The 22,158-nt window shown below is 35.6% G+C and overlaps 2 protein-coding genes across 8 annotated transcripts in view; one reads left to right on the forward strand and one right to left on the reverse strand.

Moving 5' to 3' along the window:
• Positions 1 to 7,837, forward strand: part of SCOC (short coiled-coil protein) — a 35,316-nt gene extending 27,479 nt beyond the window's left edge. For 3 of the 7 annotated variants that reach the window (XM_079154848.1, XM_079154846.1, XM_079154851.1), the window contains exons 2-4: positions 4,296 to 4,367; positions 4,749 to 4,829; positions 6,288 to 7,837. In XM_079154848.1, coding sequence (XP_079010974.1) covers positions 4,296 to 4,367; positions 4,749 to 4,829; positions 6,288 to 6,430 — 296 coding nt within the window. In that variant the 3' untranslated portion in view covers positions 6,431 to 7,837. Of the gene's footprint in view, positions 1 to 1,062; positions 2,913 to 4,295; positions 4,368 to 4,745; positions 4,830 to 6,287 lie in introns of those variants that run through there. The other 4 variants (XM_079154847.1, XM_079154845.1, XM_079154849.1 and 1 more) reach the window with 2 other exon arrangements.
• Positions 7,838 to 10,751: 2,914 nt separating this feature from the next.
• CLGN (calmegin) overlaps positions 10,752 to 22,158 on the reverse strand; it is a 46,112-nt gene continuing 34,705 nt past the window's right edge. The window contains exons 9-15 of the mRNA XM_079154824.1: positions 18,392 to 18,505; positions 18,119 to 18,269; positions 16,624 to 16,839; positions 15,405 to 15,530; positions 15,116 to 15,281; positions 14,259 to 14,359; positions 10,752 to 12,720 (exon numbers count right to left, since the gene is read on the reverse strand). Coding sequence (XP_079010950.1) covers positions 12,640 to 12,720; positions 14,259 to 14,359; positions 15,116 to 15,281; positions 15,405 to 15,530; positions 16,624 to 16,839; positions 18,119 to 18,269; positions 18,392 to 18,505 — 955 coding nt within the window. The 3' untranslated portion in view covers positions 10,752 to 12,639. The remainder of the gene's footprint in view (positions 12,721 to 14,258; positions 14,360 to 15,115; positions 15,282 to 15,404; positions 15,531 to 16,623; positions 16,840 to 18,118; positions 18,270 to 18,391; positions 18,506 to 22,158) is intronic.

Consider the following 22,158-nt stretch of genomic DNA (forward strand, 5'->3'; position numbering starts at 1 on the left):
AAAGGAACTTTACAGGTAGACCTGAGTTCAAATTCTTGATGTAGACATTGACTGAAAAACATAATGTAGATACATAGCTACATAGCCTTTCTAAGATTTAGTGTCCACATCTGTAGATTGCAATTTCCTTGTTGATTTGACGAAATAATATAAAGTGTTTAGCCTGTTAGTGCACAAAGATTCTGCTAAAATCTAACCAGTTCACTAGTAAGTAGATGGCAGATGATGAAAATCAATTTTATATGCAGAAAAGTTGAGTGGTTGAAGTTGTATGGATATTAGGTTTTCTTAAAATTTCAAATCTGAGATGTGAGCATAGTTGAGGTGGAAAAAGACAGATTGGAGCATTGGCTGTAGTCTAAGCTCTGCGGATAAACGTTTGACCCATTCTCATCTTTCACCTTGGTTTATTTGTAAAATGAGGCAGCTGGACCGGATGTGTTTTTTAAAATTCTTTTTGTGGCCCAAACTAGTGCTAAAAGGAAAAGATAATAGCTAATTATTGAGTACCTACTAGGCACACAAGCACATTATATATATCAATCTATTGAATTCTCAGAACAAACCAGATTTGTACATATATATGTTATTTCTGTTTTACAGGCTGAGATTTTAACTTTGCTAAGGTTCCATGATAATAAATAGCAGAGATAGAATTTGAATCCAGATCATGTAAAACCATATTCTTAGTGTGCTAAACTCCCTCTTTGGAAGAGGTACTATAGAAGAAGGTAGAGGAATATTTGGTAAGATGGTAGTCTGTGGTCACAATTTGATCTGTGGGCATAAGAAAGACAGTTATTTAAGTGGATCTTGTCTTAATGGTTGCCACATTTCATAATTCTTATTTTCTTCATACCTTCTTCCCTATATGAAGAAACTTATCAAAAATAATTTTCAATTTCTCTTCTACTAACCAAGGCTAAAGACAGGCACCATAATTTACTGTTAAGTTTGGAGAAGAGGGGCCAGGGAGATAGCTCAGTTGGTAGAGAGCCTGCCTCGCAAGCACAAGGCCCTGGGTTCAATCCCTAGCACCAAAAAAAAAAAAAAAAAAAAAAAAAAAAAGTTTGGAGAAGACTTTTAAAATATCTGACCTGAAAAATTTTAGAGCCATGCCCATTTCAGAGCTAAGATAGATTTAGAATAGACAAAAGCCTCAGAACCCCAGATTCATTTCCATGTTTGCACCCTTGAGATCTGGTCTGGATTCCCTTCATGTCAGATTTGTATTTATGTTTAGAGCAGGAATTTAGAATGAACTTTTAGGGGCACATTTGGTGTGGAATTGTACTGATGTGATATCAACTATAGATAAAAAAGGATTTTATAGTTGAAAATTGCAGTATTGTATTGAGTACCTATTAAGATGTAATACAGTGCTGATGTAGACATTGAGGATTGATCCCATTCTGACACAAAATAAAATCCAGACTAAAATACTTTGACATAAAGAACTCTACAAATTTTTTGATCCCATATGTAAAATACATCTGTTTACTGCTTTAAATCTACTGAAAGACCATTCAGTGGTACCATTTTGAGGCCATTCTTTTTAATCATATCACAATAAAAGAAAATTGCTACTTCTTTTTTTGTGAAGAGGCAGTGAATAATGCTCTGGTTTACTTTATTAAAAATAATGCCCTTTTGCATGGGGACACCACTACAGTTCAGCAGGCTCTGCATTACTTCACCCAGGTGGCAGGCCCACATGAGACTGTGATGTGAATAGTGCCCTCTGGGGCTGTGAGGTATGTCTTGGAATACTGTCCTGTGGCACTACGTGTGCACCCCTGCCTCCTCAGTCGTGAATATGTTTGTAAGAGAAATTCCCCTCTATGAGCCCTCTTGTCTCTGCTTTTCTGCCTGTTTCACTTTTTCAGATGAAGTCAAACCATTGAGAAATCATGCATAGATTTTCTGTTGTTTGGATTGCATGTGGCCAAAATTGCAGAAACTATACTTTTTCTTTATTCCTGTGGTCAGTGTGAAACACTTGTGCTTTTGTAGAAGTCTTTTTGCTGTAATTTTAATATTTGACTGAAATATAAGCAGAGAGGAATACTTCATTCCTGTACAATATCTGATTTTAAAATCAGATATATTGATTTCATGATTACCTGGTTCTTGTGTATCTTGAAACTTTTCTCAGCAGTTATGGAAATTCTGCCTTACTCGTGTTCTTAAAAAACACTGGATATTAGAAACTTGAAGCCCTGTTTATTTTTCGCTCAACAAGAGCCACACAGCAGGCAGTTGCTGTTGCCAAGTACTCCCCGATGACCTGCTGTGTCAGCTTTTGCTCTGCCACCTCTCCCAGACCTACCCAAGCCAGTTCAGTGCTTAAAACAGTATTAAAAGTGAGGGTGACTAGTGACTTCTTAGAAGTGTGTTCTTCTCTCAGGAAGGTATTGAATCAAGTTTTCATTTTAAGAGTGATGTCATGTTCCCACCACAGAAAAGATCACTGTGAGGAATGCACATGTTAATTAGCTAGATTTAGTCTTTCCACAATTATATATAGTTCAACACGTGTACACAAGAAATACAATTCTGAGTGAATTAGGAAGTAATCAGAAGAGACAGTAAGGAATAATTTTTGAAGTGTGCTCTTCAGTACTACAATAGATTGAATAGCATTAAAAAGATTTTTTTTTTAAAAAAATTTGGTACTCTATTTGAATTTAGAGAGATGTACATATACTTTCTCGAAGTGCAGAGAACCTGAGAACTAAAACCGTGTAAAAAACAGGTGGAAAAGGCCAGGTGCAGTGGCACATGCCTGTCATCTCAGCTACCTGAGAGGTTGAAGCAGGAGGATTATGAGTTCAAGCCAGCTTGGGCAACTTAATGAGACCCTGTCTCAAAAAAACACAAGGTAGAAGAGAGTACCTGCAAGTGCTGTTTGGGTAAGTGGAAAGATGCAACAAGACTTGGAGTAGGTTATTATGCATCATTGAGTTGATTGTGGATCTTTAATAATGTTATGCAAGGATACTTAATTGCTTTTTAGTTTAGACTGAGTGATGTCTTACTTAAGAAATAGTTTATAAATTTGTACACTGGACATTGTTTCTATGTTCGTGCTAGTAACAAATGTAACACAATTATATTAATAGATGTGAGGGAATGAAAAATACACTGATTTCTGTTGATTGTGATCCTAATTTTGGTATGCATACATCTTTGTTCAGTAGGACTGGGTTCTACTGCTTAGAATATGGAGGTGTGACAATGCCTTGGGTTTATTAGTGTTCAGTAAATACTTGTTGAAAAAGGAACATTGACAAAACAGGTTTAGGTTACTTCAGCACAGATTGGTTACAAATCTGTTTTCAGTAATATTCTAGTAACATTGTTTAATAACTTGAGCACACTTTATGCCCATTAATAGAGCAGACCATCTTTCATAGGAATTTTGTTAATGTTGAATGCTTTAATGTTTTGGAGCCTTGTATTAAAATAATGAAATGTTACTATATATTTATTTTCTTATTAATTATCTACACCCTGATTAATCCATTTAGGTTTAATCATAACACGTGAAAAGTGGATTTTTAAAATTTATTCCATGTTAGCATTTCAGATATCTAATATTTTTCTTTTGAATTATATGTGTAAAAAGTTAAGCAGCATATGTGAAACAATACTTAATATTTTGAAAAAGATTTGTCTTCTTCCCTGCTATAATACCTAATTATAAAAACTTTTTTCATTTTTCTGTTCTCTTTATTCATTTTATGTGTATTTTATGTAATTTTACATTAATGAATACATAATTTTGTGAACATTCTTCCATATTATTTTAGTAATCATAATTATTTTTAGTAGTCATTCCATTAGAAATTGTACGTATAATTTACCAGTTATGTTGTTTCTGATATACTGTGTTGTAAATAAGATTGAAGTAAATATTTTTATGTGTATAATTTTTTCCTTCTTTGTTGCCATTAGGCGAAGTTCTTAAAAGTAAAATATTGAGTAAAAAGGTTTTAAATGTCTTTATAAATCTTGTTTATTATAATTCTGCTCCCCAAAAAGATTGCACATTTAAAATTTGTGTACAGTATTTGGATATTTTATCATTTGATCATTATCTTACCTTTAAAAATTGAATTTCATTGATTTCCAAGAAGCTCAGTGTTTTCCCAGATTCTTTGTAATCTGTATCCTTTGCTCATTTCCCTTTTATTTTTCCTTAGAAACAGTAAAGTATAATTTGACTAAGTCTTCATCTTTTTAAAAATAAACTTCTGTTTCATTATGTGTCCATGTTTCTTTTTCTTACTTAGATCATTCATCAAGAATTTTACGTCGAAGTCCTAAAAGTTTGTTGCCCAAGATGATGAGTGCTGACATGGATGGTGTGTTCTTCATTTTCTTTTTTGTGTTTCTGGGGTTTGTTGTTGTTTGGTTGCTTTCTTTTACTTTATTAAATAATGGGAAGAGCAGAGAAACACTTTTTAGAATGTTTGGGACTTGGCTAATTTATTTATGTCCTATTTAGGTTTTAGAAAGAATCTAAGGCAGCTCCCATTCCTTAACTGAGATGTTGGCAAGTCATTTTTAAATTTTTACCTTGGTGTCCTCAGCTTCTTTGTGGGGATATAACTTTTTACTTAGCAGGACTCTTGTACAAGTCAGTTAAGATAATAGAAAATGTTTTGTAGATTTTTAAGTGCTACACTAAATAAATGATATCTAATGTTAATGAATAGTAAATGTCACTCTTTTCATTACAGCAGTTGATGCTGAAAATCAGGTGGAACTGGAGGAGAAAACACGACTTATTAATCAAGTGTTGGAACTCCAACACACACTTGAAGGTTAGCTTGCATTTTGTAGTTTTCATGAATGACATCTACTTAATTGAAATTTTAAGCGTTTATGTTGCTAAATTTTGTTAGTGTAATTTGAAAAACGTAAATCAAAGTCCATTTTAAGTTTTGTTTTTCTTGCTTCTGCCTGTAGCTTTGGCTGGTGATTGTAAAGAACAGATATGCTTCAAAGGACATCAAACATTCTGCTTCCCTTTAAGGTCTAACATGATGCTGTTTAATATGAGAGCTCTTTTCACCTCCTGTAATGAAGTCCATGTTAATAAAGCTTACAGTAAAGTGAAAATGCCAATTAACCTCAGAAACTAAAAGGAAATTGATCTGATTTTTTTCATTTTTTAAATGCCTTGCATAAAATGAATAACTACCACTGAAACATCTTTTGGTGTTTAATGTATGAGGGTCTCCCCCGACCCTTGGCACTAGAATGTACAGACCTTGTCAATTAGAACCTTCCAGTGGCTTCCCATTTGACAGAATTAATAACAGCCAATGACTGTGACTTCCCTGTTATCTTTAGAGTCATGTCATTCTCTCTGCCTCATGTTTCACCTCAGACTATCTAGGGTCCTCCTTGTTTTTCAAAATGCTAAGTACTCCTCTACTCAGGAGAAGTAGCTGTTCCCCTCTGCTTCAGTCTTCTTTCCTTAGTTGCCTATCTATATGGCTCTTTCTGGCATTTTAAGTCTCCAGTCAAGTTCCCTTTACCAAAATAATTAGCCCAGAAAAGAGCAGCTTCTTAGGACCTTTGCCCTTCTTGCTTTATCTCCAGCCCACTCTTTACTCTGAGACATCTGTATATTTAATGTTTGCTCCTGATCTCCACTCTGGGTCCCCTAAAGCCACATGTCCATATGCACCCTTTTGCTGTTGTTGCTTCTAGAACAGTGCTTAGCAATTTGGGGGCACCCAGTAACTATTTGTTAAATGCATACATAGAGGTAATTTTTTATTTGATCATGAGGACCCACATCTTTTGAATGTTTTGCTAATGTAAAAATACAAAATGATCTCTGGCTTGGAAACAGACTTCCTATATCCAGTGTATGAATTCATACACTGTGTATGAATTACATATTATATTTTATTACATATCTTAAACATTTCTGGTAAAGATTATGTTTTCATGTTAAGGTTTAACTACTTAAATGCTGTTTACAAAGAATAACATTAAATCTAATGTGAAATCTCTTTTGGGGAATTGGTATCTACTGATAGTACTAGTTTCACTTTGTTTGCCTTAAATTTCTCTAAATCCATCTGAACTTAAAACAGAAAACTTAAGAATAGTAATCTCTTTTTTGCCCTGCTGCAGATTGAACCCAGAGCTCAGCCCCTGAGCTATATCCTCACTTTGATCTTGCTTTTAATAATGAATCTTCAGCATTTTGTAATAGGGAGTCATTGGCATTTCATTGATAATGGATATTTTTGTTTTTTATATAGATCTCTCTGCAAGAGTAGATGCAGTTAAAGAAGAAAATCTGAAGCTAAAGTCAGAAAACCAAGTTCTTGGACAATATATAGAAAACCTCATGTCTGCTTCTAGTGTTTTTCAAACAACTGACACAAAAAGCAAAAGAAAGTAAGGGATTGGTTCCCTTCTGTTTTATGGAATTGCTGCTGACCATTTTTTCCCCCCTCCCTTTAAAACTTGGATAGATTCCAAAAGTTACAGTACCTTTGTTTGTGGCTTCATTGAATATTTATGAAGATAATGGCAGATCTAGGCAAAATTAACTGCATAACAAGAGACTTCCATGAGTTTGTGTATTATGTTAGTCTATGAAAATGTGCAAATGTATTGTAGAGACTTTATAATTAGAACTGCATATATTTATGAGACTTGAAGATGAATGTTTTATTGAATTTGCTTTGATATTTAGGTTTAGCACTGTCTTTTATTATATAGGCTTAGTAAAATATATAAGAAAATAACCACCATGTTGTGAAAAAGTGACCAAAATCATGTACTGAATGCACAGCTTTATGTACCCTGTCCACCATCTTGTGCCTCTTCTCCATTTGCCTCTTCCTTCCCATTTCCCTTCCCCTAAGGAAAAAAGAAAGTCTCACATTTGTAAAAGTAATTTTAATAGTTAATCACTTATGAGAGTAACCTGACTCTAATTGTTGAAACTTAACCAAAATAAGATTGTTTCTTAGCTAGGGTTTGTCCTTTGTGATATTTAATAATGAGATAGGATTGCTGGTTTCTCTTTAAGCAGTCGAAGATGGACTGAGACTATAAAAATGGTCTCACATTGGGAAGATTTGTTAAAAACTTCCTTTTGCACAAAATAACCTACTTGGTACCTGAAAAGATAGAGGAGTTCTGGTCATGTGTGTGTTCAAGATAGAAAATCTCAATGAAAAATAGAAATGGGGCAGGAAACTTGGTAAGTACTAGTAACCAACTCCAAATGCTTTCACTTCAAATTTGTGTTCCTGGCAGAACAGATTTTTGGGGTACAATAGATATAAAAGTGGATTAAGTTTGAATAACTTTATGTAAGCCACATTTTCTATCATTTGGTCTCAAGGACATTTACCCAGTAGATCAACTTATGAATCATGAACACAAAGTAGAATTTACATGTATAATAACTGGTAATCTTAATCATATTAACTCACTTATGCTCCCAGTATTTTCTGTAAATTCAACCATTTAGTTTGCAGAGGTTTAGTCATTCTTTAACAATTTTAAAAAATTTAGTTTGTAGATTCCATTTGGTAAGGGAATCAGTATTGGAAATAATATTAAGATGTTATAATAGGAAAAGAGATCTACTAATATAGCTTATGATTATTAGATTTGGGCTACTTTTAATTATGAAATAATCTTATGTATTAGTGTAAGATTTGATATGTGACTTTAGCTGTATGAATATATAATAACTGCAAACATTTTGCATCCCTTTTGTGACCTAATTTACAAACATTTAAAATTGTGTTGCAGTTCTGCTTTGCTGTTTAATAAAAAGCTATTTCAGAGATGGTGTGTGTTTTGATACAGTTGCTTAAATGAGTGGGCTATCTAGATGAGTGGTCTGTTCAGGGTGGCTCACTGCCACAGGGCAAGTTACAGATTTTAAGTACCTGGTTACTGACTGTTTGGGAAATATTTTTATTAATGTAGATATCACAGGACAATTATACATTAGTTTAAAAAAATAGAAGCAAATTGTTGAAAGAATCCAAGATATGTAGGGGAAAGGCAGCTTCTCTCCCAACAGTGGTTCAGAAGTGAACATTACAGGCTAGCAGATTTTGCCACACACAATTATTCACAATTATTTGATTGAGTATGGCTCTACCATCTTCAGCCATGAATTCTAAGTCACTTCAGATATCATTCTAATTTGAAAAAAAAAAAAAAAGGCAAAGAAATGTATATATGTCAGGTTTTATGGGCTGGGCCTAGAAATTATTCATTTCTTTTTGCATTTCCATCATGTAGAGACAGTTACTTCTACACAGGGCTGATGTTGGCTGGGAAACCACCTGGCTACAAATTTATTACAATGAAAACATGAAGGATTTTGGTTGCTACTAGCAGCTTAGACAGCCTTCTCTTGCTACTAAGTAACTGCACAACCTAGAAAGTATGCAAACCCTTCTCTATCCAGTTACTGATTCAGCTCAAAAGCCAGGATGTCTATGAAGGCCTGTCAGTTTAGATGCAGCTTCTAATGCCCTGTGATGGTGTTAGGAAGTTGTGCCCTAGGTTATAATCAGATAAGGGGTGGGCCCCTCATGAATGGTATTCAGTGCCAGAAAGACTAGAGGACATAGCAAGAAGGCAGCAGTCTGCAGCCTGGAAGATAACCTTCACCAAACCTAACTCTGCTGGCACTTTGATCTCACATCCTGCCTCCAGAATGGTAAGGAACACGTTTCTGTTATTTATAAGCTAGCCAGTCTATGGTATTTTGTTACAGAAGCCTAACAAATTGTGGTACCCCTTTCCCCAGGAGGACTTCCCTCAATGCTAACACTGCCATTACATCCCAAACTTGTCTTCTATATTCCTTTTGCACGGGACTTGAAGTTACTACAGAGAGCAACCCCTTGTCTGGAAGTAGTAGGGTCAAATGTTTCAGAATTTGGCATTTTTCAGATTCTATAAAGTAGTATGACCCATATATGATATGGTTTGGAGCAGCACCTGTAATCAAATATATTAACATTTCTCAGCAAAGTCTATAAGTATTCATACTAACTGGGATGAAGATAGACTATACAATATTTAGAAATGCCTGTCAGGTTTGGCTGCCAAGTGAGTTTTAGTGCCAAAATAATTTTTAAAATTTCACTTTGGGGCTGGGGTTATGGCTCAATGGTACAGCGCTTGCCTAGCACGTGTGAGGCACTGGGTTTGATCTTCAGCATCACATAAAAATAAAGTTACTGTGTCCATCTACAACTAAATTTTTCTTAAATTTCACTTTGCAGAGATTTTTGGATTTTGGCATTGTACTTGTAGCAACAAAACTGGTGAGCATTTACTTTCAATCAGTTAATAATGTTGCATCTTTATTTCTGTCCATTACACTTCCCTCTGATCTAAATGAGAGCCAAATTATGCAATCTAAAATTAATTTTATGGTCCAAAGCAAAGTGAAATGATCTTAATTCTTTAAAGTCTACTTTGTCCAATACGTTTTTTCTTTCCTTACGCCCTCTGGTGGTTATCATGAGATACTTCTTCAATGCCAACACAACCAAAAATTTTTACCAGTGAACATCAGAGATTAATTCTTAATACCACTTGCAAATCATGAAAGTACAGAGAGTGTGATTACATGGAATATTAAGAATTAGAAGAGAGAATGATTTAATTTCCATGTGTCTATCCATAAAACCAGCTACAGTTTATTTCACTATAGATCAATGGTGTTTAAAAGGGTCTATATAACAAGGACTTGTTGGCCCAGGACATAATTTACTTTATAATGGAGGGGAGTTTTGATAATGATGACAGGATCTAAAGTAATACATTATAATCAGTTGTAAATGTATTTTCTTGCTTTAAATTTTATACCTTATTTATTAAATGATGTATCAAGTGTCTGTTACTAAAACTTAAAACTCCCAATCTTACAGAGTATGTATATTTTATTCATTCATCAAACACAAAATGTGATAAGACACTATGTTAGATGTTGGAAGATCATGTTCCTATTGTGCCATTGCCCATCTTCTCTAAAACTGCCCTTAGCTTTCACTCTTCTGTGCATTTGGATCTCCCAAGACAAACTCCAAATGTTTCCAAGTGTATCTTCTCTTCCATCAATGGGTCCCATTTGACTTGTCAGAGTAGGGTTACTTTTATTCACAAAACTGCTCAATAGCAGTCATACTATGGAAATGCATGGGAACTATGGATTCTGGGAAGAAATTACTACAATTTATGAAGAAATGCCTCTATGTTTTGATCATTTCTGTTAAGGATTTAAGTGGTTATTTTAGCCACCTGATATTTCATCTGTAAATCCTTTTGAAGTTACAACATAACCAAAACTGAAGAGAGAACAACAATAACAACAACAAACTGTTCGGAGACACCTAGAGTATAACATTTATGATTTGACCATTCTGAATAGCTTGCACTGAATAAACATTTTTTGGACTAGAATTCCAAATGTTTATGGTACATTAAATCAATTGCTACTAATTCATTTTAACATATAAACTGTTCCATCCTGTCTCTCCTCCAAATGGGGACTGACACTTCAAAAAGACCCATATTTGACCCACATTATGTATGTCTCCCTACTTAAGAAATTACTGGATACAAAGCTAGATGAAAAACATTTTCAGGAAAAGCAAAGTTTCTTTAACCTGGTAAAGCTAAAAAGTCTCAAAGGGGACAACACTAAGAAAAAAGCACTTATTCTCTTAATAGAGAAAAGGACAGCATTTAAATTATTCAAAGTCAGATGAGAGTAATAAACAGAAAGCCATTCGGTTATTAGACTGCTTTGTCTACTGCATAGATCTCACACACGTTAATTCTAAGTGTTAGTTTGGGTTAAACCTATCAGCCACAGTACACCTACAGAGGGGAGCAGACACAGAAATTAGCACTGACTTTGCAAGTTGGTCGCTCAAATTTCACCACTGCAAACTCATGGGGTTTAATCAAATGTTCAAATTAAAATGAATCTGCAACCAAGAGAGTCCAAACAGTTTTAGCCAGTCTTTAGAAGAAATGTTCACATAAAAGATACTTATCAAAGTTTCCAGAATTTATTGCCTGAAATAGTTGAGAAATCTCTAGAATTATTCAATATGTCTAGTTTCAAAGCAAAAGAGAGTCCTTGCAAGACGTGCTAAGTTTAGCTAGTAGAAAATAAATATAAATTATGCCTAATTGTTCCACCACCAATTTGAGAAGTTGGGACACAGCAGGGAAGGACAGCACTTGCCTTTCATTCGCTGACATAAGGAGTGAGCAGTCTTACTGGCTTGTGCTCAGCTTCCTTTAGTAAAAGGGGAGCTAGAGGGACTTACTTTCCCTATACTTAAAAGTTCTAAATGTACCTGTGGGAGGGAGTTGTATAGGAACATGGGTGGGGCTTATCCAAAAATGGGGTGTACCTGTCCAGGAAGAAATCTAAAATCTCACCCAACTAATACAAAGTTTGCTAGATACTTAGTAGTCAAGTAGTTCTGCCGTCTCACACCTATAGATCACGTTCTACTGGGTCCATACCTGTTACTTAAACAGTTGTTCACTGTGATATTTTAAATGAAACTACACAGTTCCACTATAAGGTAGTTGAGGGACATTTGGTAAGTGTTCTGACAAGAAGCGTAACAGTGATAGTTGCTCACATCCACCACAGAGGCAGCTCTGCAGCTAGATGACAGTCTTAAAATAGATCTGAATTTGTCAATGGAGAAGCAGGATAAAAACGCAAAACATGATAAATTGATGTTAGTCATCAGGATCTCATAATAAAAGAATAATTCAAAGCCTCCCAATAATAATCTATATATGAAAGAGAGTATAAAGAAGAAAAGTATTTAGATTTTATTTTCAAGAGCAATATGGGCACAAGCAATTTTGTGAACAGGGTAAGATACTCTGGCATATAACAACTATAAGAGTTTGAAAAAAATCTGTACACCATATCATTTTGATAAACCTATTATCTTTGTATTTAAGTGTAAAATATGCTGCAGTATTATCCAGTGATTCTTTGAGTGACACACAGACATTTGTTTTGTTGACATGTTTGTCAACAAAGCATCTCCCTAAAGGAATCTAATTAAGTGAACAACTGACCAGAAGTTTAAACTAGGTAAATGTGGGTCACATACAGCACTTTCGATTGCTGATGGAATCAAACAACCAAACAGAAACTTTATTGCCTTTAGCTCTGTACAACAGAACACACTCTTATTTTTATTATAAAACTACCAGTTATCTTCTTGTACAGCCATTTTAGTGGAAATTACAATTAACTGATTTCTCCCATAGCAGTGAAGTTGTTACATATAATTTTGCTCTGTATGAACCAAAACTATCTTCAAACTATTAAAACTGTAACATCTAATGTTATTAATCCCTTAAATCTGATATGTAACATGCCACTTTTATGCTAAATTCAAAGACCAGGTAACTTCAAAGATGACTTTTTCCCCCTGAAAAGACTGAAATAAATACCTGAGAGAATCACATTGCTAGGTATTTAGAAACAGGATGTGAAGATTGGTTCAACGTCAGTTCTGGCACACTAATTTTAAAATGCCAAATCTCTCTCAGGTATTAAAAATACTTGAATATAGTTCAGTCCTTCCGCACTCTTCTTTTGCGTATTGACTTTATGGGCCCGTCTCCAGATCCTGTGCCCTCATCTGCTTCTTTCATCTAGAAAAGAGAATTATGGAAATATTTTAGTGTAACATGTAACTGTACATAAGGGTAAATGACATACTTCATATTCTGCAAAATACATGTTCTAACAGTCAAAAACCATCTTATACATGCTCCTTCATGCAGTTGACCAAAAAGTTGTACAGGAATGGATGTGTTTTCATTTGTTCATCTCTTGGCATAGTTACATTTTTAGAATAACACTGCTCTTCAAATAAGCATTTGACAACCACTAACACTGCATTCATCATTTTATTTATGACTCAGAACTTGGTCTCAATGTCATAGTTAATTAATAGTTATATGATAATTTTGTGGGACAATAAACACTATTCATCAGAATGTATCTAAAGTAATGAACTGTTGAGCTGGTTTTCAGAACTTTCGGCACATAGTATCACCAGAAAAATATGAAAAGAGGAAAAGAAATTATGAAATATAATGGGTTGAGTTTTTTTCATTCCTTTAATTTGTATCCTTCAGGGTGTGTTTCTGTACATAAGTCAAATTTTTGGAACAAAATATTATCTGGTATTACATAGTCATAATTATTCCTTAAGGTTATATCACACAAAATTGACTTACTGACAAATCTGCATATGAAGACCAAAAGGCTGGAAAATGGAATTAAGATATTCTTTAAGTCATACAAAAATGTTTTGTGAAGCAAATGCAACTAGAAAACATCTGAGTAAATGACTTCAAGTGTCCTAATTAAGAATATCATAGCTGAATAAGTGCCTGTTTAGAATTCTGCTCTGGAAGAAATTAATTTTACCTAATTCCCCTAAATATGGATATTTCCACCTTAAGAGAGACAAAGTTTTAAAAAGCAAACAACTAACGTATTTGGGAGACTTCTTTAAATCTACTGCCTGCAACAGGCCAGAGCCCTGACAGCGTGGGGGGCGGGCGGCTGGAGACTGCGGCTCCCAGCAGCTCTGGACAGCTTTTGGTTTACGCTGGGTGGAAAAGCAAGCTGTGGTCCTGGGTGATTTTTGATTCTATAAAAACTGACTAAAGAAAAAGCATTGTGGAAAGTTCCATTTTATATCAGAAAACATAGCAACAACAACAACAAAAAACTAGTTCACTGAAGATTTGAGAAAAACATGGAATCAGGCAGAGAGTACTCAACTACCCAGCGAATACCCAATGAATGAAATATTTCATAATGCGACGGTACTGAGACAATAAGAATGTTTTTGCAAAAGCTATGAAGAAAATTCTCTTGTAATAATGATTATAATCCAAGTATTCAAATCATCAGATTATTAAAATTAATATATATTTTAATTCTACATATTTTGTAAATCAGGTTTATTGTTTTATTGTTGTCAAGAATCATTATGGTATTTTCTTGCCTTCTTTGTCAATATGCTCTAAAAGCAAACTGAGGCTCTTAAGAAAGCCGGGGGAAAATACAGCAAAAATTCCTTCACAAACTAGATGGCTGCTTTTATTGAAATAATTTTTAGTGGATAACAATCACACATGGAAACTTGTTTATCTTCTGTTAAAGAGATGCTTACCTCATCTTCTGATCCAGACTTATTTGATTTATTACCCTCTTCTTGCCCTTCTATAATTTCAATTTCTTCTTCACTCTTTTCCTCGGGTTCACCTTCATCTTCTAGAATAAAGATTTTATTAAAAGCAAAGACTTGGTAAATAAGAATTATGTTGCTGAAAAGTATTAAAATACAGTAAGGGGGACTTATTTAAATTCAAAAATATAGAAGTAATTTCTTCTTTCCAAAATAAAAAAAAGTAATTGCAAGTACTCATTGTTTTACCACAATATGAAGACTAATGGAGGCAAGGGACACGTTTATAGAATTCTACGTGAAACTGTATGAAACGTGCTCTGAGAACTTTCGAGAAGGATGGTTTCTGTGTCCACACCTTACTAACACTTCCTGTGTTGTGTGTGGTGACCTCTTTACCCTTCAGCATGCTGTTTGCTCAGCGTGTGCCTTGTGGACATGGTCCTGTTTGTGTTGGACTGACTCTCCCTATGTATTCCATTTAACCAACCTTCCAACTTTTGTAGTTTATTTTTTTGTCATGTCATCCATCATTACATATTTTATATATATATATTACATATATATATATTACATATATATATATATATATAAAGCATACACATATATATAGGAGCTATATAAAGTAAAAACTCCTACCCCACCAAAAGTGAGGCTTGGGGAAGGGAAATTGATGGTGGTCCCTTCTGCCTCCCCCATGTACCACACGCTGCCAGCCTGCACCCGGGGACTCAGGTGTGCCAGTGATAACAGGCGGCACTGCCACTTGCTATTTCCAGGTGATAGGCTCTTTTCAAGAGCTTGGTCCAGGGTCCCTCCCACAGGCCACGGAGTTGTCCTACCTTTTTCAGGAACTTCACTGTCACTTTGCTTTTTCTCCTCTTCCTCCTCTGCTGGTTTCTCCAGGGCTACTTTCCCTTTTTCTTCCTTCATGTCTTGCTCCAGCGCGCCCTTCGTTTGTGGTTTACATATGTCGGTTTTTTTATACTCTGCGTCTACATATTTTTTCTGCGATAGTTTTAACACAAGTAATTTTTGCCAAAAGCAAAGCACTATTTAGTAAGCAATCAGTAAACACAGGAAGTTTAGCTTATTACTTTTAAGAATCACAAAGGAAATTGTTTTTCTTACCTTTACTTTTCTTGGCCAACAAAATGAAGCAATTAATACTATTGGCAGCCCCAAAGTTGCAAGATAAATGATCCAAAGCCAGGGACGCGCCTCGGCAGCTGTTATTAGCTGTTTAAATACACCAGGCTACATGAGAGATAAGCATGAAAATGTTACTCAAATTTTACAAACCTCTACTGGGAAGCAATCTATAAAAGATATATTTACCTAGGTATTTTGTATTTAGGAGTGATGATCTTGTAAGAAAAAAAAAAAAGCTTCATTTTTCCATCTTTAGACTATTCTTTGTCAAGTTGAATTTAATCATTAGCATGAATGAGACTTTGAAGTGGGAAGTATATTACTACATATATGGAAACTTCTAACCTGCCAGCAAGAATAATGACAATTTTCTTTCTTTTTGTAGAAATACTCAGGATAGAACTATTTTTCAGGACCCTGTTATCTGCTACATTCAGCAGTATACAACTCTCTGATAATTCATTCTACACTTTGGGAACCTATCAATAAAATCATACCTTAGAATTATTGCTTTTTCATATAAACAAACTTCACACATGACCTCAATAAGGAAACTGTTTCTCTTATTAAAGTAGGATCTGAGGTCATCAAATGTTGTTAAAAGTTTCAAAACGAGAGTCCCTTTTTACCTATTCTTTAGACAGTTATTGCAAGTGTCCAAAGAAACCAAACACAAGGTATGCATTTTTCTTTACAGCTAACTGATTTTAAAATTCTCCAAAATTGTTGAAACATTTAGCTTAGCCTTTTCTAAACAGTTGAAAGATTTGGAGAAAACAAACAAATCCTGGAACACAATTTTATAATGTTAAATTTAAAATTCTTTGTGTTTCTCTAAGTGAAAAGTAATTAAAATGAATATAGATTAGTTGAATTGGCAAGGTGATAAAGATACTAAGAAATCTTATTTCTACAAATAAAAAATAGGTATTAAATCCCATTAAGACTATCATAACATCAATTAAAATGAGAACATGAGAACAGGTGCATACAGAGTGGCTTACATAGTTTATAATGAACTTGTATCATAATATGGCAATGCTAAATATTTTACCCACATAAACTTATTTAATACATTCTATTGGCATACAGCGATTATTGCACATTTATTTACCACTGAAAGGACCACACATACAACCTATAACCAGGATCAAGTCCTAGCTGCATCTCTAACCACTATGGTTACTGCCGTACCTACCTCATTAGCATTTTCTACCATTATTTTCAATCCCCAGCCATCTGCGGCCCAACGATCTGCTGTTTCCTTTTCTGAACAGATGATAAAATTATCAAAGTAGATGTCAGAAGTCATAGACCAAAGCTCTAAACCAAGAGCACGGAAAGAAGTCAGAAGAAATGGATGTGCATCTTCAAAATAATCTGGATTAGGAATTTTTCGAGGACTCCAGATTCCCTGAAAGAAACAATAATTGAAGACATTTTCAAAAAGATAATTTCATTACAAATGCTGCTCAAGAAGCAGTTGCTATTGAATGAAATTATCAGAAAGTAGGAAAAAAACTGAAAATGACATAAATTCATTAGTAACTTATTGGAAATAAAATTCAGTTTCTTCTTATTCTGTTCATGATATTTCCTATGAGAAATACTGACTTTAAACCCTGAAGAAAAAAACAAAAACAAAAACAAAAAAACAAAAATCCAGCACACACAGAAACTTAAGTAATTAAATTTCACATGTGGGGTTAGTTTACACAAACATTCTGTATTTAATAAAGTTACTCAAGGCAAGATGTCATTAAACTTGTTAAAATCTGGAAGATCACTGTATACCAAAAATGAAGCACTTCTCTCGACTATACCTAAGGCAGGCATCAGTAACTGATCACTGTTGAACCTCAGATGATTATTCAAAATAAAAGCCCCATCTCAAATGGTCTTACATGACTAAACTGTCAATCAAGTCAAATAAATTCAACACTGTGATCACTTGCTGACTCATTCCACCATCACACATATCCACTCTGTGCCAGGCACTGTCACTGTGCCAAATGCTAGGGATACAATGGTGATCAAGGCAGACTTGGTTCCTGTGTTACAGCATCTGAAGTCTAATGAGGAGACGGGCATTAAACAAAAACCACCCAAGGAGTAATGAGGATATGTAACTGCATACATATAACTGCAAATACACACACACACACACACACACACACACACACATAATGTTAGAAAATATCAATGAATAATTATAAAGATAAAATTATAAGGTTAAATGAATAACAGGAACTTTTAAAATAAAAAGTTAGGAACACTCAAAAGATTAAAAAATTCTGAATTTTAATAATCCAAAAAAATTAAGGAGCACATTAATTAAGCACAGGCACTATTTGTTAAAATGTACATGAGTCCTCTTCATCAGAATTTCTTATATTTATTTCTAAAACAGAACTTTATGCTTTATTTCTAAAGCAGAACTTTATGCTCCAAAGGGAGCATCAATTGATTACTAGGGAAGAATATAGTATAAAGTGATCTATCTGAAGTTTTTATTCCCCTAGAAAATTACACAAAGAATGCTTTCCTTTTGAGTATAAATTAGCTGAGGTCTATTTTTTTCATAAATTACAAAACAAACTTCTAAAAATTAACATAATATTACTGACAATTAGATATATAAAACAACGAAACATTTTACACTTTACCTAGGAACGGGAAAGAGGAGTCCTTACCTGGTAGGCAGGGTTATCAATCATGGGTGGTCTCCAAACTCCTTTGTATTTTGGGTTGTCTATCATGGGGGGTTTCCACTCGCCACACCCAATCCGGCAAGCGGGGTTAGATATATGAGGTGCCTCCCATTCTCCATCCATGTCTTCATTCCTTAAGATACCAGAACAGAACAGAGAGCGACCTTAATTCTCTCCCAGCAGCCTTGTCAGCTTGAGGCAGCACAGCAAGTATGAGCCCCTGGACATGGGGGGTGGAAGCTGAAGAGTGCTTACCAGTCGTCAGGCTTCACAGCATGAGGATCTGGGATGAACTTGGGCTCACCCTCAAGCCAGCCGTCAGGCTTGGCCACATTGACGTCTGCTATCTGGGCAGGTTCACTTTCATCCCTGTAAATACACTATTTTATGTTAATTAATATTTATCCAAAGAGTTCTAAAGTGCATGTTGCCACGCTCAGAAGGCACCATCACAGAGTTTCCTGCCCTTGTGGCTGGGCGCTCTTCTCGCCCCACCACCTCGCTCTCACCGAAGTCTTCTGCTAACTCGCCGGTTCTTTGTGATATATTTCCCAACCTGCACCGCGCACCCGTGTGTACATTCAAAGGACAGCGTGCTTTACACAGTATGTTAGACCCTGGCATTGTCCCTTAGACACTCGCTCAACAATAAGTATGTATTGTATGCCTATTCTGTGTCAACATTGTTCTATATTATTTATATAATATATATATTATATATATATCAGCTGCAGTCTTAGCAGTTGCATAATTTTCTACTTTGTGGATACCATAATTTATTTAGGTATTTCCTTTTTAGAGACATTTAGTGTTTCCAAAATTTTATACTACAAACAATGCTATAATAGAACACGTGCCATTTCTCACCTGTAAAAGTAAGTGCATTCTAAATTTTGGTGACTTCCAGATTGCTCTTTGCACTTTGTTACCAATCCTGTCAGTGGTGTACAAGAGTACCTATTTTCTTCTGACCTTGCCAATAGTGCTACCAAACATTGATTTTTTGCCTACTTGATAGTTTGAAATGGCACTGCACTGTAGTTTTAGTGTACATTTAACAACATAAAGTAGTTTTAAAAAAATCATTTATATTTTGTTTAAACAGCTCATTACCGTTGAATAAAGAAATTAGTCACTTGCCAGTTGTATGAATTCAAAAAACATTTTCCTGTTTCTTACGTGTCTTTTATAAAGTTTGTTCTTTTTTCTTTACTACACACAAATCATCTGCTTTCAAACAGTTGAATTTATTAATATTTCTGTTATGGTTCTTGGATACCATGTCATATTTGGAAAGATATTTCCTATCCACTATTATTTTTCTTTAAAACTCTTCATATTTAATTCTAATATTTTTATTTTTAAAATAACACAAACTTAGGGAGTCAATTCTAAAATATATAAACATAATTACACTAAGTACTGAACAGAAGAACTTCTAGTATAATTTCATCTTTACAGAATTTTAAAATAAGCTGTTCCTTCATGACTTTCCAAATAAAATTGAGTAAAAAAATTAAGTACAATAAATAACTATAAATGTACAGACCTGACCTTGCCTGACATCAATGTCATCTTGAGTCTCTGAATGCTCAGGGTAACCAGAGGTTAAAATTCGAGGATGATGTTGTTTTAATTTCTTATTAAGTAAGCCCAACACATTTTGCCAGTCAGAATATGACAGTTATCTATGATTTCTCAAATTTTAGGACAAATTTACCCTTTTTGGGTAAACACACATGAAGTCACATGAGCCCACACGGAAGGAGGAGACTCCTGATGGTAAGAAGGCATGGTCAGGTACTGACAAGAGCTTCCCACTGATTTCTGAGCTACCTACCTTGTATGAGGTACTTCCCCATAACAACTTTTGCCTGAAAGCAATGGCATTGTCACTAGTAATAAGTGACTTTCTTATCTAGGAGAGAGTTAACAATGTAGCATTTTTGATTTTCCAGGAACACCACACTACCTTCTGAATAGGTAGCAACCCTGATGTTTACAAAACAAATAGAATGTAATGAAATAGAAAGGGATGTTTTCTAACATGAACCACAAAGAGGAAAACTAGTTTAAAAACAATGAACACATCTCCTCAGTGATCTGAGACAATCTAAAGTTGTGTAACAGAGAGGACACAGGACCACAGATAGAAGCATGCAACAAGAGGATATGGTAAGAATGGAAGAGAGTGGAACTTGGGAATGTTGGAAGAAAAAATGGCTGAAAACATCACCCAAATTTGATACAAACTCTGACCCCCCCCACACACACATTCCAGAAAGGTCAAAAGAACCCAAAGCAGAGAAGCATACAGAAAGCCACACTGGGGCACCACAAAATCAATTGTTGAAAACTGGTAATAATGAAAACGTTTTAAAACCAAACTGAAAACAAATGACATTATCAGATCAAGGAGAACAGAGATGAGAGCAACGGCTGACTTCTCTGCAAAAACAGTGCAAACCCCAAGATCAGAGATGCCTGCTGAGAAACAGCTGCCAACCTGGAGTTGATAGGAAAATGCCCTTCAAAAATGAAGGCAAAGGAACCGTCTAGATGAAGGCCAGGAGAATCCAATGACAGTCGACGGGCTCGGCCACACCTTAGGGAAGCTTCTCAGGCAGCAGGGAGATGACCACAGATGGAAGTCTGCACTGGCACAGAAGGAAGAAGAGTCCCAGAGAAGGTGAATTTTGGGGCAAACAAAAGGCTTTCCCTTCATGTGATCCAAAGACACTGAGCAAAGAGTAGGCACTGTGGCCTTCACCATGCATGTGGGAGGACGTGCATGGAAACATCATGCAGGGCACAGGGGAGGACAGGGGACTCAAACAGGGTCGAAATCCAGGTGAAGGCTGTGCTTTTATTTGAAGATAGACTGACAGCAGTTAAAGACGCATATGGTGAAGCAACCCCTAAACCATAAACCACAGAGGAAGGCTAGGAAACCAACAGGAAAGAAAAACTGGAAAACTGCAATAGAAGAAAACAACTGCAAAGTCAGGAAAACGTTCTTACAAAGTGCCACACAGAATATATGGGACAGGTAGAAGACAATGAGCCTAAAGAGGTCCACATCAGGCAAGCCTGGAATTAAACAGGATTCAAGGAAAGGGCCAAACACAGGCTGCCTGTAAGAAACGCACCTTGAAGATAAAGGCACACAGAGACTGTAGTAAGGAGTGGGGAACAAAGTCATTGCAACATGAGTACAAGGAAGCAAGAGTGCTGATTGAGTGTCAAGACCACGGAGACGTCCAGACAGCACTGTAGGAATCGGATCCTCAAGAGGTCATGGAATACCGTGACTGGATGTAAGAAGAGATCTTGAATATACGGGAGCAAAAACCGCCAGAAACAGAAAAATCCCAGAGGTTGGTCCACTTTCAGAATACAGCATTGAACCCTAAATGTAAAATGAGTTGGGATGGAAGAAAGGCAGCAGGTGGGGAGAGCAGTTACAAGCAGGTAAAAACTGGAGTGTGAAAATTCACAGCCCTTCCACGGGCAGGAGGTAATAAGGAAAGGGCTGACCTTACCACAGTGCCAAAGGCACTCAGTCCAAGCAGATGGTCCGGCCACAAGAGAGCAAAGGGAGGTGAGGACAACTAAAGGTCTATATTTTTAAATAACCCAATAGGAAACAGTAAAACCTATGGGACATTCAGGAAGATTGTGCACTCCATAGTACTCAGCCAATGGGGAACCAGGGAAGGGAATTTTGTATTCTAGGAGGTAAAAACCTAGTTATACTGGAGGGTGGGTCCCTGGCCATCAGGCACATGATCTTGCAAGCCTTTCATTAAAGCCTGACTTTTTCCTGCTCCTTGTGTCTCTCAGTCCATTCTTTGGGCTCGAACAAATGAGTGTGTTTCTCACAAGACTGGGAAGCAGTAAGAACACAGGAGCCTGGGACAACATTATCAACCAACCGGAAGAAACTGACCTTTGTGAAAAAACTCAAGTCTGACCTCATGCAGACTGTTTTCTGACAAGAATGGAATTAAACCAAGAAACAA

This window comes from Sciurus vulgaris, assembly GCF_902686455.1.
Source record: "Sciurus vulgaris genome assembly, chromosome: 9".
NCBI classification, from domain to species: domain Eukaryota; kingdom Metazoa; phylum Chordata; class Mammalia; order Rodentia; family Sciuridae; genus Sciurus; species Sciurus vulgaris.